This window comes from Quercus robur, chromosome 5 (assembly GCF_932294415.1).
Source record: "Quercus robur chromosome 5, dhQueRobu3.1, whole genome shotgun sequence".
NCBI classification, from domain to species: domain Eukaryota; kingdom Viridiplantae; phylum Streptophyta; class Magnoliopsida; order Fagales; family Fagaceae; genus Quercus; species Quercus robur.
In genome coordinates this window covers 973254-991130 of record NC_065538.1, presented here as the reverse complement: position 1 = coordinate 991130, position 17877 = coordinate 973254, and the positions used below count along the sequence as shown (strand labels likewise).

The 17877-nt window shown below is 32.6% G+C and overlaps 2 protein-coding genes across 2 annotated transcripts; one reads left to right on the top strand and one right to left on the bottom strand.

The window, feature by feature from the left end:
* Positions 1 to 8572: 8572 nt before the first annotated feature.
* On the top strand, positions 8573 to 9263 carry LOC126728979 (uncharacterized). Its single transcript, XM_050434756.1, has 2 exons — positions 8573 to 8732; positions 8872 to 9263. The coding sequence occupies exons 1-2, from the start codon at positions 8695 to 8697 to the stop codon at positions 9089 to 9091; spliced, it is 258 nt and encodes an 85-aa protein (XP_050290713.1). The 5' UTR covers positions 8573 to 8694; the 3' UTR covers positions 9092 to 9263.
* Positions 9264 to 10407: 1144 nt separating this feature from the next.
* LOC126724780 (uncharacterized) lies at positions 10408 to 13184 on the bottom strand. The gene is made up of 5 exons (XM_050429169.1): positions 12568 to 13184; positions 11896 to 12048; positions 11654 to 11795; positions 10919 to 11160; positions 10408 to 10745 (listed from the first exon to the last, which is right to left on the bottom strand). Exons 1-5 carry the CDS (start codon positions 13051 to 13053, stop codon positions 10539 to 10541), a joined length of 1230 nt encoding a protein of 409 aa, XP_050285126.1. The 5' UTR covers positions 13054 to 13184; the 3' UTR covers positions 10408 to 10538.
* Positions 13185 to 17877: the final 4693 nt, after the last annotated feature.

Below are 17877 nucleotides of genomic sequence, written 5' to 3'. Positions count from 1 at the left end.
AAACTTGAACCCCGGCCCTTAAGGTAAAATTTTCATTGGCAATATATAACTAGTAAGGAATTTTTTTTTTTTTTTTTTTAAAGTATAACTAGTAAGGAAATTTTATAGATTTATCGCACATATCCTTTGCTATTAAGTTTTCTTTCATTTTTCTATCTTTGGATGTCCAAAAAAAAAAAAAATCTTTTATTTTTCTTCTCAATCAAACAAATAAATTTTTTATTGGTTTTCTATTCTTTTATTTTTCCATCATTTCAACTAAACACGCATGGTAAAAAACTAAATCTAATATATGTGTGTGTGTGTGTGTAAGGACACAAAAATCTGGTGGCCTAAACTCACTTAGAACAATGAAATTTGTGTTATCCAGTTAGGCTTAAACCAATAGATATTTGTTTAGAAAGTGGGGTAAAGCAAGTAGGGCTTAACCTGAGGATTCAGACAAAGAAGGGATGAACGAAAACCAAAGATTAAGGGTATAAATGGCTCTTTACAATCTCACCCAAGGACAATGTTCTTTCACAAGGATGTACACTCTTCTCTCTCTATCACTATCACTATTCTTGTTCTTATCTCTTTTTCTTGACTTTTCTGGGAGATCCCTTCATCTGGAAGTCCTCTTTCTTTATATACTCCTCAACTAATTGCATCCTAACCATCAATCTACAATCCTCTAGACTCTCCTTAGGACACTTGTCCCTTTAAACTTCTATTGAATGTGGTAGACGGAGATGCTTAGTTGTGAATTCTACTGTTCAAGTCATTTTCTCATCAATGCAGTTGATAAAGTTGTTGATAGTCATTTAATGTGGACGCAGTAGGTGAGCTTTCACTAGAAACTTCCTTCACCTACCTTGACTCTCACTGAACACCATCCTCTCCATTCGACCTTCCAGGAAGTATTTTGTCCCCTCTCTTCCTATTCTAGGGCGGATCCCCTCTTTCGGCTTAGAATGCTTTTATGATGATAGTCACAACTTGTTGTATCCTTTCCCAGTCCTCAGATCCCCACAATATATATATATATATATATATTCACTTTTCTACCCTGCTAATATTTTCTATCTCACTTTTCTATTTTTTCAACCAAACAAAGTCTAAATGTCATTCTATTGTATTATAAATCCCCGAACACAGTTCCCACACCCCTCCCCTCCAATTTTTTCTACAAAAAAATATGGGGAAAGGGTGTGACAAGTAGAAAGTGATGGTACTAAAAACAGAAAGGAATGCTAACCAATTAGTTCATTCAATCCATGTTATAAAATTATATTCCCTGGTTTATTTGCCTCAATCTGAAAAAATTTCATGCTGAAAAAAAATGCAAATTATCCAAAGAAAATCAAGAGGGAAGGAAGAAAAAACAATGCTATTGACGTTATGACGCACTGACATGCAAAAACCCTACTATACATCAACGGTTAGCTATTTTCCCATGTGTACGTTCTAAAAATCTCTCCATGTCTACCAGACCTGTGTGACTTCTTCAAATCAAATGAAGCAATAAGAAAACCGCATGTCTGATGTCTCTCCCACTGCTACAATTATACACAAGAGGTCCTTTACAAGCAAAAGGTGCTCACTACACTTGAACAAACTAGAGGCAATAAGGAAATGATTTAGGCATAGAATGCAATGACTGTGCTTTGTAAATACACAATGAATGCAGAACTTTGAATTTTGTTATAACTTGAAAGCTTGGCCAGTATTAATTAATATTAATTAATTGTTCTCTGATCTGACCACTAGTCCCCACTTATATTTTGGATAAATTTCAAATGTTTTCAGCCTAGCTTTTAAGCAACAACCTTTTCATTTTAAAGTCATGTGGCTTTCCCACCCAACTTAGCTTGTACTGAGGTTATACCCTGAAATTTGCATAACAAGAACTCTAACAACTACTTGATACCCAGCCTGGCTTTCTTTCCAAAGGATGGGGTTTATCCTAAAGGAACTTAATAAGATTTTCATCATTACATATTCGAAATAAAATTAAAAGAATTCCAATTCTCTAACAAATTTTCCCATTCATAAATTCTCTTTTTTCTTAGTGCCTGTTACTGCTTGACCTGATTCTCCTACTTTTGTTGCTTTGTGGCCATACATGAACGTGAAATGGAAGTATAGAACTTTTTTGGCGCGTGTCAATGTTAAATGGCACTCTCTAATGAACAAGGATAGTCGAATAGAACAATTTTTTTTTTTTTTTCGCAAATATTCTTTGCTTGAACTTGAGGATCCATGATGGGTGGACAATAACATTTTGATTATATATAATTTGAGCTAAATTTCCATAGTACCATAGAAACAACCCAAAGTTCCCAAACAAAGATAAGAACTGCCTGGAGTATTTAGCAGCAGAAGCTACGTTGAGGATTCTCATTTCCTCAATCAATCATCTACGCTGCCTTTTCCCTTGAGAATCAGTGACTTTTGCTATTTGCTATAAGAATAATTAGCCAGCAAATATCATATACTGTTCTTCCACTATATAGAACTTATGGGAATGTGTTTGGATCATGTTTTCTGATTTTGATTTCCTTTGTAACTCAACAGTCTTAGAAACACAAACCATTAGACAAGAGAATATCAAGGGAGAGAATTTGAAGAAAAATCAGATTAACTAATTTCCTTAGCAATTAGCACTTTTAGTTTCATTAAGAGTCCAGGCTCCACTTTTTATTATCAGGCTCCAATTAGATATATCATATATGGTACAACTAGCATAAATAAGCAAAAAGAGGAAATCAAGTTACAGTGGTATGGACTTGCCATATAAAGAACAAGAATAAGCGAGTTGAGAGAAATCACACTACAAGAACTTCGCTGGAAGTAACTATTTCTGACAATTTTAAATACTTACCGTAAGTCCTATTCCCAACATATACAGCCAATGACAGTCACATTTATACTACTTATAAACTTATTCAATTTAGGGTTTAAATTCTATTGGGTCTTGGTGTAAAACTTTTGGATTTCACTCTCAATACCAACATGTCTTGAATCCCTTGTTGTTTTTGGATTTTCCAATGTGCATTAGGCTCTTAAATTATTGGTGGTTTCTTTGATCACCGATACTTGAATTGTTGATTCTTGAACAAGTTGGACAAGAATTTCAAATGATGTGTCCTTAGGGGATTTCATTGGTGCTTCATTGGTCAGTATTCCAAAATAATCTTGTAGGGCATATATGAATTCCACTCAATTGGTGCATAATCACGATGCATTATATTTGTGATTTGAAACCATTCTTATGCCTTTCCTTAATTTCAAGGAGCAGCAATGAAAATCATGTGGTGTTATAAGGTGTAGTAGAGAACAAAGAATTCATGACCTTGAGAATCCATGAAAAATGATCTTAATTTGCCTTTGAATCTTGATCGTCTAAAATGACAGTTTAGTCAAGTACTTGAACATAAGAGGGGAAAGACATTTAAGAGTTCATTTTTCTTCTCATTATGCCATCAATGTACATAAAAAAAAAATAATAATAAATAAATAAATTTAAAAAAAAAAAAAAAAAGCTAAGAATGAGATAATCTCATAACTATTTAATCCTTTAAAAAAAACAAAAAGAATGAACTCTTATCTAAGTACAATTTAAAAATGAAAGCAAAGCTGAATACAATTTGAAATAATGAAAATTCTAATCCACTAACTAGATAATAATTTAAATTTCAAACTTCATCAATTTGAACCAATAAGCTCAGCGCCGGCCGGGTCATAAGAATTTTTCTATTATTAACAATATTGCATTTAAGCTATAGCCCAACTGTTCTTGCCGTATACCCATAGTGTGGATAATTTGTTACATCAAAAATTAATTTTCCCGGGTGCAAAGGAGGTGAATTGCCTATAGATTACTACTCTCGATGTAATTTATGGTTTGATTTCTGAAACTTGACTCCCTTGTGCTTAAATTCATTGGCTAGTTTAGTTAAATTTAACAATATTTAATGATGTAGCTAGAGCCAATAGTAATGTAGAACTTCACATAAAACAATTTCTCTAACCCACCATAAACATTTGCCATAAACATTTTTAACACGCAACATTGGTTGTAATCATCTATTAATTTAGGTGGTAAGTAATATCTTTAAAAAAAATTTCCTCCAAAATTTTTGTTTGTGTGTGTTTTTAATATTTAAATTTGATATGTCAAAAGTGGTTTCACAACTTCGCCTTCTTCGGATGAATTTTTGTTTTTCATCTTCTTGAGGTCAAGCAACTTATCCTTTCACCCTCATCGTAGCTTCTTCCATAAAGCGCTATATATGTAGTATATACAAAAACAAAAATCTCATTTTTTTATATTATCCTCTAGTGTGTGATTTCTTGATTCTTTGTAGGAAGTATTTGGAATCTCAATATAATAATACAATATTACATTATATAAAAATGTGATGAAATTAAGGTGATATAATATATTTTGTAATTTTAGATTATGGTAATGTTAGGAAAAAAATAAACAAAAAAATTTAATATCATATCATCGTAATGTACATCACATCAAGGACATATCACAGTGAACCAAATGTCCCGTATTATTATTTTTAGCTGCACAAATAGTTTGGCATATATATATAGTACATAGTATATACTTATAGCTTGTATACGTACTCCCAAGTCCCAACCGTGTTCCTAAACTTTTGTAAAATCCCCTTTATTTTTTATTAATGAAAATATCATTACATATTAAAATAATAATGAAGAAAAAAGAATCCCTTTTCTCTAAAATTTTCCGATGCAGATATTATATTCCTTTTTCTCTCATAGTGTCTAGAAATACTGCGTGACCTAATTTTCCCACTTTTGTTGCTTTGTGGTTGTACATTAACGTGGATTGGAAGGAAGCTAGTATTGAACTTTTTTTGGTGCATGTCGATGTTAGATAGCATTTTCTATTGTACAAGGATAATCGAATAAACAAAAAGCTTTTCTTTTTCTCTTCTTTTTTTCCCGGAAAAGATGCTTTGCTTGAACCTGAGGAGGGTCATAATTTGTGGATAACAACATTTATTTTTATTACAATTTGAGCTAAATTTCCATGATACCATAGAAACAACCCAAACAAGATATATAACAATTGCCTGGAGTATTTAACAACAGAGCGGTGCTGAAGATTCTCATTTCCTCAATCAATCATCTGCGTTGGCTTTTCCCTTGAGAATCGATGGCTTTTGCTATTTGCATTAGGAATAATTGGCCAGAAATTATCAAATATTCTTGCCACTATATAGAAATAATGGGTATGTGTTTGGATCATGTTTTGTGAATTTTTTTCTTTCAAAAAAATAAAAATTACACTAATCCTAGAAACACACAACCATTATACAAAAGAATATCAAGGGAGATAATTTGAAGAAAAATCATATTAACTTATTTCCTTAGCACTTATAGCACATTTAGCTTCATTGAGAGTCTAGGCTCCAATTAGATACAAGACAAAGTTTAGTAACAAACTTAGTTATGGCTATATCTCTCATTAAAAAAAAATTAATATAACTACATATTTTGAAAATCTAATTATTGGATTTGCATATTTTTTATGTTCTTAGCACGTATGTCATTTTTTTTTTTTTTTGGTAAATTAATTGTTATTTATTATTTGCTCCATAATCTTATTTTTTATACATAATTTTAGACTATAAAAACTTGAAATAAAAATATTTTATTGATGATATAATTATTGCTTTCTGGTTTTTTAGAAATTTTGCAAGTATAAAAGATATAAGATTAAAATGTATTCTAATGGTAAAATCTGTTAAAACTCACATAAAATAAAAATATATTAAATAGAATTGTAGCCATTAGCTACAAACTAGTTTGTAATTGAACTTTGTCCTTAGATATATCATACAAGATATATTGTATATGACAAAATTTGGCTACAAACTTCATTATAGCCAATTCCTAGAAATTCCACTAACAAAATTAACATAGTTATATTTTTTGAAAATCTAAATGTTAAATTATATGTTATTTATGTTCTTAACATGTATGTAAAATTTCGTGCCAATCAAATATTATTTACTATATGATGAATAATCTTTTTTTTTTATGCATAATTTTAGATTACAAAAAAACTTGAAAATTAAACATTTAATTGGTGTCATAGCTATTGATATTTAATTTTCTGAAAATTTTGCAAGCATGAAGGATATAAGAAGAAAATATAATTCAATGATAGATTTGTGACAATTCACATCCAATAAAAAAAATAATTAAAAAAAAAAACATTTTGCAGAGTTGTAAGAGCATTTGCAGAAGTGTAGCTATAATGCTATAATGCTAAAATTTAGCTCCACAAACACAAAAACCTTGTTGCAGCAGTGGAGCTAAATCTAAAAAATTTAGCTCCATTGCTACAGTGCACATCTATAAATAGATGTGCACTATTCATAACATCTAAAAGAAAAAAATATTATTTTATTAAATTTCTCTCTCTTCTTTTATTAAAAAAAATATTTTTTCCTTTTTCTTTCTTTTCTCTCTCTCTCTCTGGCTTCTCTTTCTTTCTTCCTCTTTCCTTCTCATTTTTTTTTTCTCTCCCTCGTCTACTCTCTGCTTCGCCGTCGCCGATCTTCATCATCGATCTTCATCGTTGCCAATCTTCACCATCGATCTTCATCGTCGTCGCCCAGTTGCCGTCCCACGCCGCTGACCCATCTCGCCTTCATCGAACTCAAGCGCGCCACGGACCCATCGAAGCTCTATGCTCGGTCAATATCTTTAGGTTCATGGGTTTGTGGGTTCACGAACCCATCGAACTCAAGCGCGCCACAGACCCGGACCCATGATCGGCGACGGCGGGAATTCTGGGTTTGTGGGTTTTTGAGTTTTTTTTTTTTTTCTTTTTTTGGGTTTGGTTGTGATTGTGGATTGTGGTTGAAATGGCGGTTTGGTGGCTGTGTTGGTGGTGGTTGCATTTTTTTTTTCCTTGTCGTGGGCTGTGTTGGGTTATGGCTGTGGCTGTGTTGGTGGTGGTCACATGAAGGTTGTTGCCGTGGTTGTGGTTGTCACATGAAGGTTGTTGCTGGTGGAGTGTGTGGCTGTGATAATGGTGTGTTGTGAATATATTATTTTATTGTAGTGAGATGGATTATTTTATTGTAGTAGTTATATTATTTTATTGTGATGTTTATATTATTTTATTGTATTGAAAGCTAAAATAGATCCACTGCTGCAGCATGTGTGTAGGTAAAATAGATAAAGTAACTTTTGGTGGAGCTAAAAAGCTAAATTTTTAGCTCCACTGCTGTGGATGCTCTAACCGTTATGTACATACTAGTTTGTAGCCAAACTTTATCCGATCATGTATATGTATGATACAACTAGCAAATAAGAAAATAGAAGAAATTAAATAAATTGGTATAAACTTACTTGCCTTGCATAGAACAAGAATAAGTGAGTTGAGAAATCACACTACAAAAACTCTGCTGGAAGAAACTAATTTTACAAACTTATGGTAAGTTCTATTCCCAGCATATACAGCCAATGACAGTCACATTCATACTACTTTTAAACTTATTGCATGTATAGTTGTATACATGTATAGACTTGCCCCTTTAGCTATACTAACTTGTTTTGGCCTTAAAAAAAATAGTCTTTTAGTTGTAACTTGTAAAAGGTTTCCGTATATATCAAACATATGCAAATTTGCTGATCCAATATGTATGTGAGTAGAGAGCTGGAATTTAGCTTAAATAAAATGAGTTAATTTAACTTGAATCTGCCCTGCACCATTCCACCAACCAGGGAATAAATCCTTTTATGGCTTTAATAAGAAGGATTAGCATTGTGTCTCATTATATACGGAGAAATCAAAATCATGAAAAGGTTGGAAATTCTCTATCTTTCAAAAGATAAAAAGAATGGTTCGCTTTATCATTCACTTAATTGTCATATATGTAAAAAATGCTTTTCGGCCTTAGATAAGTAACATCGAAAAATTGAAACTATTACTCTAAATGAAACCTAAATTAACCTATGAAAGTCCACCATATCTTTATTTATTATTATTTTTGGAATAAATTTTGGAACTAAGACTTATTTGTTGTTATTTAATTCTAACAAGTGATACGATTCTGAACGTGTTTTATTTGATTTTCGACACCCATCCAACCTTGATAATCCCAATTTATATAAGCTAGATTATTCATCTTTAGATGTAATACTGTATTTGCCAGTGGATTTTCTAAGTGCAGATAATTTGGTTTCCATTTTTTTTTTAATTGTTTAATTGGTCACCAAGAAATCCTGGTTATTAAAGGGGAAAAAACAGAAGGCATAAATCTATGATTTTGCTGTGTTTAATTGGCCACCAAGAAATCCTAGTTGTTAAAGGAAAAAAAATATAATAATAATAATAATAATAATAAATCCTAATTCCAGATAAAAATAAATAAGGAAATCCACTTGATTTATTAGCGCCAGGGCGTTTCCAATACGTTATCCAATTCAAAAACCAAAACAATTACTTATCCCTTTAAAACAAGGAACCAAAGGGATTCTCCTACTTTTTAAGTTACAACTAAGACCGACCGCCACTCTATTTTGCCTATATAAAATTATAAATAATCCCTTCCTCCTTCAAACTCTTCACGTACATCCCTATCTTTTATCTCTATATATTTGAAATCCTTATTAATCCTCTATTAATCATCTACACCTTCATTCTTTCTTCAAGTCATCATGGCTAGGGTTCCCATCGACAACCTTCTCCTTCTAAGGTTTGTGCCTGTTTTTTTCTCTTATACATTTAATTTTCAATCATCATATTCATGGGCCATCTTCTTCTTTTGTGTTCTGGTACTATATAAGGGTTCCTTGTTCTTGACATGATTTTTTTTTTTTGTGTGGTTACTATAGGAGGGCATACTCGGTGGCAGTGGAGAATGCAAGGGTGCAGCCGGTAATGACAGCGGTGAAGAAGGCTGCCGAATCTGGCGGCACTGTGGCTGAAGAGCAGAAAGAGATCTTTTGGATGAGAGATCCAAAGAGTGGCAATTGGATTCCGGAGAGTCACTTTGGTGAGATTAATGTTGCAGAGCTAAGGGAGAAGCTTCTTCCCAAGAAGGAGAAACATTGAAGAAGAAGAAGAATTTTGATTCGACGACTTCACCTGACTAGGAGGAGAAATATTACGTTTTTGTTTCTAAAGTTACATGCTTTTAATCCAGTAAAACATGTTATAGGTTTTTGTTCCATCTTGTCCTTTAATAGTCCATTAAATAAAAGTAGCTTTAAGTAGCTTTGTTGTTCTTGGCGTCCAAGTTGATTTGGTGTGCAGTATTTTTGAATTATTATACTTTAAACAATATTTTTTTATGGGAATTATACTTAACAATATTGAATATACCAGAGTGCAAAGGAGGTAAATTGCCTATACTTCAATTACCAATGGCAATCAGGGATAAAGTTCTCTACATGGGAGAAGTTGGATATACCTATCTCTCTCCGTGGATAACTTGGATTCAAATATTCCCACCCTACTAGGGAAAAAGAAAACTCCTACTCCTAGTACCCCCAACCGTGATAGAAAGAAATCAATTAACGAATTTGATAAAACCTTAGACTGAAAGAAATAAGAAATCAAAAAGATGAGTTAGAATTGCATTTACAAAGTCCAGAAGTATGAATACATATTTTGGAATTAGGGGTGCAGGTCAGGAATGGAAGGGGCTTGAAAGAAAAAGAACAAGGGAGCAGCCTACTTGAATTAATGAAGTTTAACACGCATGGTGATAATATTTACCATGCGTCATTAGAAATAATGGTGCTTAACATGCACTTAAGTCTTAAGGATGAGGCGATAGGTTTCTCAAAAAAAAGATGAGGCCATAGCTTTATTTCCACAAAAAAAAAAAAAAAAAAAAAAAAAAAAAAAAAGCAAAGAAAAGGATGATAGCTTTTTCTTTGAACTTTTTTAGGTGAAGTTTTTAACTTATTTGCTTACATAAATTTTTTTTAAAAAAATTATTTTTCCTAAGCGCAATTTTTAATAAAATTTTAGCTATTAAGGTTTAGTTAAAAAGTATATCCAAATACACCAAAGGAAAGAAAAGAAAAATCCTACAAGAAAGTAAAGAGGGCAGGATTAAAGCCAACTAGTGGTATGCCCCTACACAATATCCATCCAACATATTCCACTCACCATGATTAACTCAATATATTTCAAACATCAAATTTAACGACTTAAACACGATTGCTGCATCACAGGGTTGCATTTACGTAACTTATTTTATTGTCTCTAGAGCACAGGCACCAATGAGCCTCTGACAAATTATCATATGAGACGTGCTTATATAAAGTGCTGCATAACTTGTACTCATAAGAAACTTTCTTTGCGATATTTTCTCTGCACGCATAGGCATGCATGTTTGCAAATAGGCCTATCTCTATGTGTTTGCGCAAAAAAATGACATGCATTTCTATCCATTCCAAAGTTCACAAATAAAAAACCACCAACAAAACCAAGCTAACCATTCATGCAAGAATACAGAAAATTGTATCCAACTATCCATACACGACTATGACTATAAGTATAGCTGGATGAGCTCATCACTGACCACAGAAGGAGTGAGCACACCCAAATCTGTGAAGAGTAGAGTAAGATATTGAGGAGGTGTATAATCCCGAGCAGACCTTTCAACCTCAACCTTGGATGGGATGGGTACCCCAAAATCGATAGGACGTAGAGCAGGGGCCATGTCTTTCTGGTCTAGTGGGTAAAGGCGAGCAAACTGCATAGCAACATATCAAATTATCAGTATTTAATGTCTAGTGGAAAGAAAATTATGCATTATATTTTTTTTAAGGAATGTGATAAATGCAACAAAGTGATTCTTCTAAAATATGCAATTTTAAAACAATGATTTTCTTGATCGGATATTTTAAAGAACAAAATTTGGTATACCTTGTAGCTTTCAGCAGCCACGTAAACTGGTTTGTTCATGCTGTGTGCTACCAATGCAATTTGGTATGTTCCCATCATGTTAATAATACCTCCACTTTCCACCACTCCATCTGCCCCAACAAATACCATATCAACCTCATCCATAGTATATGCCACTGCAGAGTCAATCAGGAGTTTCACAGGAACATCAAGCTTGGCTAACTCATTAGATAATCGTAAACCCGTTCTGTCCGGTCTTCCCTCTGCATTTTACAGCATGAAAAATTAAGCTCGGTGATAGAGACTACCTTATGAAAGGATAAGAGATACAGACACTGCCCACTTGTTCATTAAAGAAGATTATCATCACGACACAAAATGCAAACATAAGGACCATAACCCAACATAATATAAGTGTTTATGGAGCAGGCACCATAACCACGGACAGTCATGGGTCAATAATGTAAGGAAATCATATTCCAATTTCAAAATGAGTCATGCTTTTGATGAAATCAAACATCAAGAAAATAATGTGATTTATTGCAATCGAGGGAAACTTGAAGGTGCAGAAAGAAGTAAAGGGCCAGATACCCCATAAACAAGTTGCCAAATGGCTCATTTCTGATATTAACAATAGTACCAGTTTTGATTTAATCTTATTCATAAGGAAAACAAAAGAACACTAATTAAGATTTAATTCCCTCAAGAGACAGTCCAATGCAAATATAGTGCATTAAGAGTAAAAATAGCCAAAACCTGTGCAGAAAACCCGAAAGAGTTTCTTATTCTGAGCTGCCGTCTTCAGCACTTCCAGGACAACTCTAGAAAAGCCATGCACCAAAATTGTACAACCATCAAATATAAAATCTTGACTAAGCATGGCAATGATCCTGCGTGCCTGCAATATGAGACAACTAATTGAGCCAATGGCGCTAATATTATATCATTGCTAATAAAATTTTCCTTAAGGAGTTATAGATTGTAATTGGTTTGCACACCTTACAGGAAATCTCTCCAAACTTCTCTGCACGTTCAATCAAGCGAGACCTAGCTGAATTGAAGTCTTCATATTCTAACGCTGAAGTTCTAGTTACATAACGCATGAATAGATCACAGCCTGCTGTCAAGGAGATGGAGGTCGTGTCCCATGACTGGTAAGAACATACACAGATAAACATATCAATTGCAAAATCTATTGAGACCCAAAACTTAAACTTTTTTTTATGTGCTGCATTTAACTAATTTTCCCAAGAGATTACCTTATGCCAGCTTGTTTTTTTAACAATTTCCGATTATAAAAAGGATTGGCAATACATGACACTACTTATTTCTCTCCTATACTTTCTCAATCAACTTTGTTATGCACACCATAAAACAATTTTTCCATGTGTGACCTATTACTTTTGCAATGTTTATTCATCATCATCACTGCAATTATAAAGAAAACTCTAAAAATAATCAAATTCAGCCTCTTTACAATTACATGGGCACCAATTTAATCTAATATCCTTGTCTATACACTGTTTATAATAAACTAAAGCAACCCAATTGTGATAAAATATCAAACTTCATATGAACTTGACAATTTAAATATTTTAGCCCCACATAATAAAAATTCCAAGGAAACAAACAGAGCATAAAGCTAAGAAAGAGAAGCAGAGGAATTTTACTTTGAGAGAATCGGAGGCCTTCTTGAGCTCGATTTCGAGCTCCATCATAGTGGTAGCCTCACTAGCTCTAATCACGGCGGCCAAGGCGCGAATAGCAGCGACGGCCTCCGCGAGATCGGGCTGTTTCCGCCAGTTATTGAACTCGTTAATGACACAGAAGCTTTTCCCGGAAGCCGAGGGAGAAGCGAGAACCTGGGTTTGGGGCGCCGGAGAGTCGTCGGGATGGTGGCCAACGGCGGCCTGGGCTTGGGCGAGCCAGTCGCTGGTGACGACGGCGGTGTGGGCGGCTCGGGTCTGGTAGTAGGCGGAGATTTTGGGATTAGGGATAGGGTTGAAGGGATCGGCGGCGGCCATGAAGGAGGAGTGGGTTTGGGGAGGGGAAAGTGTTGATAGAGTATCGGGTTCTTTGGAGGATGAAGCGATGTTGTTTGGTGGGTCCTCTTGGAGTCGATGGTCCAGAATGAACGAGGCTGATCTCCACCACATAATAATACACAATACTACGTGTGTGTGTGTGTTTTTGTGAAAGAAAGAGAATAATAGAAAGCAATAAAAACCGAATTTGCCGGGACTGTATGTGTATATGAGTGTCAGATTCCGGTGGGTTTGATTATTAGCACATGAATTTTTTTTTTTTTTTTTTTTTTACTTTTTTTATAATATTTTGATAGAACTTGACTTGGAGATTATATTAAGACCAAAATATATCATAATCATGAATTTGCACTCCCACTAGGCCACTACTACTATTACCAAAGAAACTATAATTTTTTTTTTACCACTTTGCTAGGGGCAAAAAGGTAAACTTTACTGGATTTGGATTCAAGTTTTTTGGGACAATGTTTTTTATTTTTTTGGATACAACTTTGAGATTATATAAAGACCAAAATATATCATGGATTTGCACTCCCACTACTAGTACCACTATTATTACAGTATTACCAAAAAAAAGCTATAATTGTTTTGACCATATTGCTAGGACAAAAAGGTAAACTATGCCAGATTTGGACTTTTCAAGTTTGGGAAAAAAAAAAAAAAAAAAAAGTAATTCAATAGTAGAAAGAGAAGATATTTGTATTATGTACTGGATGAGTTAAAAGGATGTATCGGAACACCTTTTTTGTATGTGTTATTTGATGTATATGGTAAAATTTTTTTTCAAATTTGTATTAAGTTTTTTGCTATTCATGTGTAGTTAGTAGTTACCACTTACTGCATGGCTCATTATTATGTTTGAATTAAAAGAGTCTTAAGTTTATTATATCACCAAAAAAAAAAAAAAAAAACAAATAATTGTTGGAATTAGAGATGTTCATCACTTGAGTGAATTTAGATTGAGGAAGGAGGACTAATCTGCCAACCAACATGTGTCTTATCGGGTTTGAATAATGGAAAGAAAGAGAAAGAGAGAATAATGGAAAGAAAGCAATAAAAACCAAATTAGCCGGGGACTGTGTGTGTATGAGTGAGAGATTCCGATGGGTTTGATTATTAGTACATGAAGATTTTTTTTACTTTTTTTTTTTTTTTTTGGGTTAATATTTTGATAGAACTTGACTTGGAGATTATATTAAGACCAAAAGATATCATAATCATGTATTTGCACTACCACTAGGCCACTACTACTTTTTTACCAAAGAAACTATAATTTTTTTTGACCACTTTGCTAGGGCAAAAAGGTAAACTATGCTGCATTTGGATTCAAGTGTTTTGGGACAATTTTTTTTTTTTTTTTTTAATAAATTTGATAGTTGGGACTTGGGATGGGAGAGAAAAAATTTGAATTATGTATGTTTTCAAAGAGTGTATCAGCACACTTTTTCTTGTATTATATGTGTTATTTTGTTAAATATGACAAACTTTACTTTCAAATTTGTATTAAGTTTTTTGCTATACATGTGTAGTTACCACTTACAAATGAGTCTTACTTTTATTATATTACCAAAAAAGAAAACCAAATAATTGTTGGAATTAGAGATGTTCATAACTTGAGTCAATTTAGATTGAGGAAAGAGGAATGGGGGATCAATCAGCCAACAAAATTGTGTCTTATCAGGTTTGAAATTGCACGACCAAATATACTAATAGAAAAGGAATAGCTTATCAACTTTTTTTTTTTTCGACATAGAGTTTGCAACCATCAATTTTGCAACTACAAAAGACCTAAACAAATAATCTAGCAATCACTCACAAGTCACACCACAATGGCATGATGAAGAAACAAAATGAGAAAAACCCAAACAAATACTTCAATGACAATTCACAACAGTGATTTGGCTCAATGGTGATAGCTAGGTTGAAAATAATGGATTTGTTGGCGACAAATCTAAAGTTATAGATGGTCATGGGATACAACGTATATTCAACCCAATTTTCATTAACTAGGTTTTTGAAACTAGCCATGGACTTTCAAGTCAAATTGGCCCAATCTCTTTTAACAATCCATTAAATAAATTTAGCTTTGTTGTTCTTAGTGCCCAAGTTTATTAGGTGTGCAATATTTTCTTATTATTAAACTTAACAATATTGTATACCTTTGCTCTTGACATAAAGGTAGTGTCGATATTCTTTTAGCTCCATAATTTTTCCCTAGTACGAAGGAGATGAATTGCCTATAAGTTAATCACCAATAAACTCCTAGTACCCAATTGTGGAGGATGATTTTGAGCCAACCCTAAAAGTCAATAATTAAAAAAAAAAAAATTTAAATAGTTACATAGAATTTATATTGTATTAAAACCTCTTCTCTCTTTTTCTTTTTCTTTTTTTTTTTTCTTTTTTTTTTTTCTAGTGTAACTCAACAAATTAGAAAATAAGTCAATTCAAACATACAATAATTTAGCAATTGTGGAAGCTTTTGAAAATGGTTCATAAGAATGATGAAAATAGACTTTTTTTTTTTTTTAATGAGAGAAAATGGGCTAATTTTCTATACATTTGATGCCTTAGAATTTTCATAGTTAATGACTTATTTTTCACCATTCTATATTGTTTTTTGCATTCTTTGAACTTTACTTTTCTATGAAAGATAATTGACATATTTAGGTAATGTCTTGATATGTCTGAATTCTCTAATTTTTTTTTCTTTGTATGTGTCTTAGGAGCCGCGAGGTCTGCCACATCCTTGAAAGATAATAGCATAAAAACTATTTACTTGAAATTCATGAGTTAGCTTGTTTTGCACCTATGCATTGATTTGTTTCTATCACCATTTTACAAGGAATTTGAGATTAGGGATGGGATCAGGGGATAAAGAAGGGCGAGGGAAGTTTATGAAATATGTGGTTACATGCTTACTGCTTTTTGTTGAAATCTATTACCCTTTTCTCTTTAATGTGGCCACATCCTCTTAATGTGAGTTCATATAATGTATCATTTGCTCATATCCGTATGAAACGCTTAAAGTCATATCCATAGGAATGGATTTGGGAATGCTTTATGGTGGCTACATCTTTGTTTTAGTGTCAACCAAGGTTCTTTTTTCTAAATATGTTTTTGGTTTAGTCTTTGTGTGAGGACTATACTGTGAAATTTCATAAATTTTTACTATTCTGAAAAAAAATATATATATATATATATATATATATCGCGTAATGTCCACTCTCCCTTCCTAAGCTTTTTTTTAACCTAAAAAAAATTATGATAGGTTGTTAAATTAATAGAAATATTAAATTATATTATTGAGACTTGAAAGAGTTGAAATTGATTAAATAATTGTTTTTATCAGTTACGGATAGGGGTGACAATTCGTGTTTGTGGGTCAAGTTCGTGTCTTGTCAAGCCATGAGTATTCGGCTATATGGATTGATCCAAATCCGACCTCAAGAATCCTCAACCCTATACATGTGTGTTTTATCAATGAGAGAAAGAGAGAATAATGGAAAGCAATAAAAACTGAATTTGCCAAGGAGCGTGTGTTTATATGTGGGAGAGATTCTAGTGGGTTTGATGATTATTAGTACATGAATTTTTTATTTTTTTTTTACATTTTTTTTTATACAACTTTGAGATTATATTAAGACCAAAATATATCATGGATTTGCACTCCCACTACTAAAACTACTACTACTACAGTATTACCAAAGAAGCTATAATTTTTTTGACCATATTGCTAGGACAAAAAGGTAAACTATGTCGGATTTGGACTTTTTCAAGTGTTTTGGGACAATTTTTTTAAGGTAATTCAATGGTTGAAAGAGAAGATATTTGTTCATAAAAAAAATTAAAAAGAGAGAAGAAATTTTTTTTTTTTTTAAGTAAACAATAATACTTATTATTAGAACATACACAAAAATAGTAATACTAGTGTTTTAAACTAGATTTATAATATATCATATAACCAAAGTACAACTACAAAATGGTCTAACATTTGTAGTCTGGAGTTATAAACAAGAGAGAAGATATTTGAATTATGTACTAGATGAGCTAAACGATGTATCGGGAGATTCGGGACACCTTTCTTGTATGTGTTATTTGCAAATATGATAAACTTTTCTTTCAATTTTGTATTAAGTTTTTCGCTATTCATGTGTAGTTACCACTAACTGCATCGCTCATTATCTTTTACATAAATTAAAAGAGTCTTAAGTTTATTGTATTATCCCAAAAACAAAAAACAAAAAAACAAAAAACAAAAACCAAATAATTGTTGGAATTAGAGATGTTCATCACTTCAGTCAATTTAGATTGAGGAAGGAGGATCAATCCACAACCAAAAATACTAATAAAAAAGGATTAGCTTATCAACTTTTTTTTTTTTTTTGACTTAGAGTTTGCAAATTGCAACCATCAATTTCGTGACTTCAAAATACCTAAACAAATAATCTGGCAAATCACTCACAAGTCACAACAGAATGGCATGTGATGAAGCAACAAAATGAGAAAAACCCAAACAATTACTTTAGTGACAGTTCACAACAATGATTTGGCTCTATGGCGATAGCTAGGTAAAAAATAATAGATTTTTTGGTGACAAATCTAAATTTATAGATGGTCGTGGGATTTATCAGGGTATATTCAGCCCAATTTCCATTAAATAGGTTTTTGAAAATAGCCATGGCCTTTCAAGTCAAATTGGGCCAATCAACATGTTTCATGTTTTTTTTCCATCTTGTCTTTTAATAGTCCGTTAAATAAATTTAGTTTCTTTTTTCTTAGTGTCCAAGTTTATTAGTTGTGCAGTATTTTGTTATTATTAAACTTAACAATATTGTATACCTTAATTGCTCTTGACATACTAGTAGTGTGGATATTCTTTTACAACCCAGTCGTGTATAATGATTTTGAGCCAACCCTAGAAGTCAATAATTA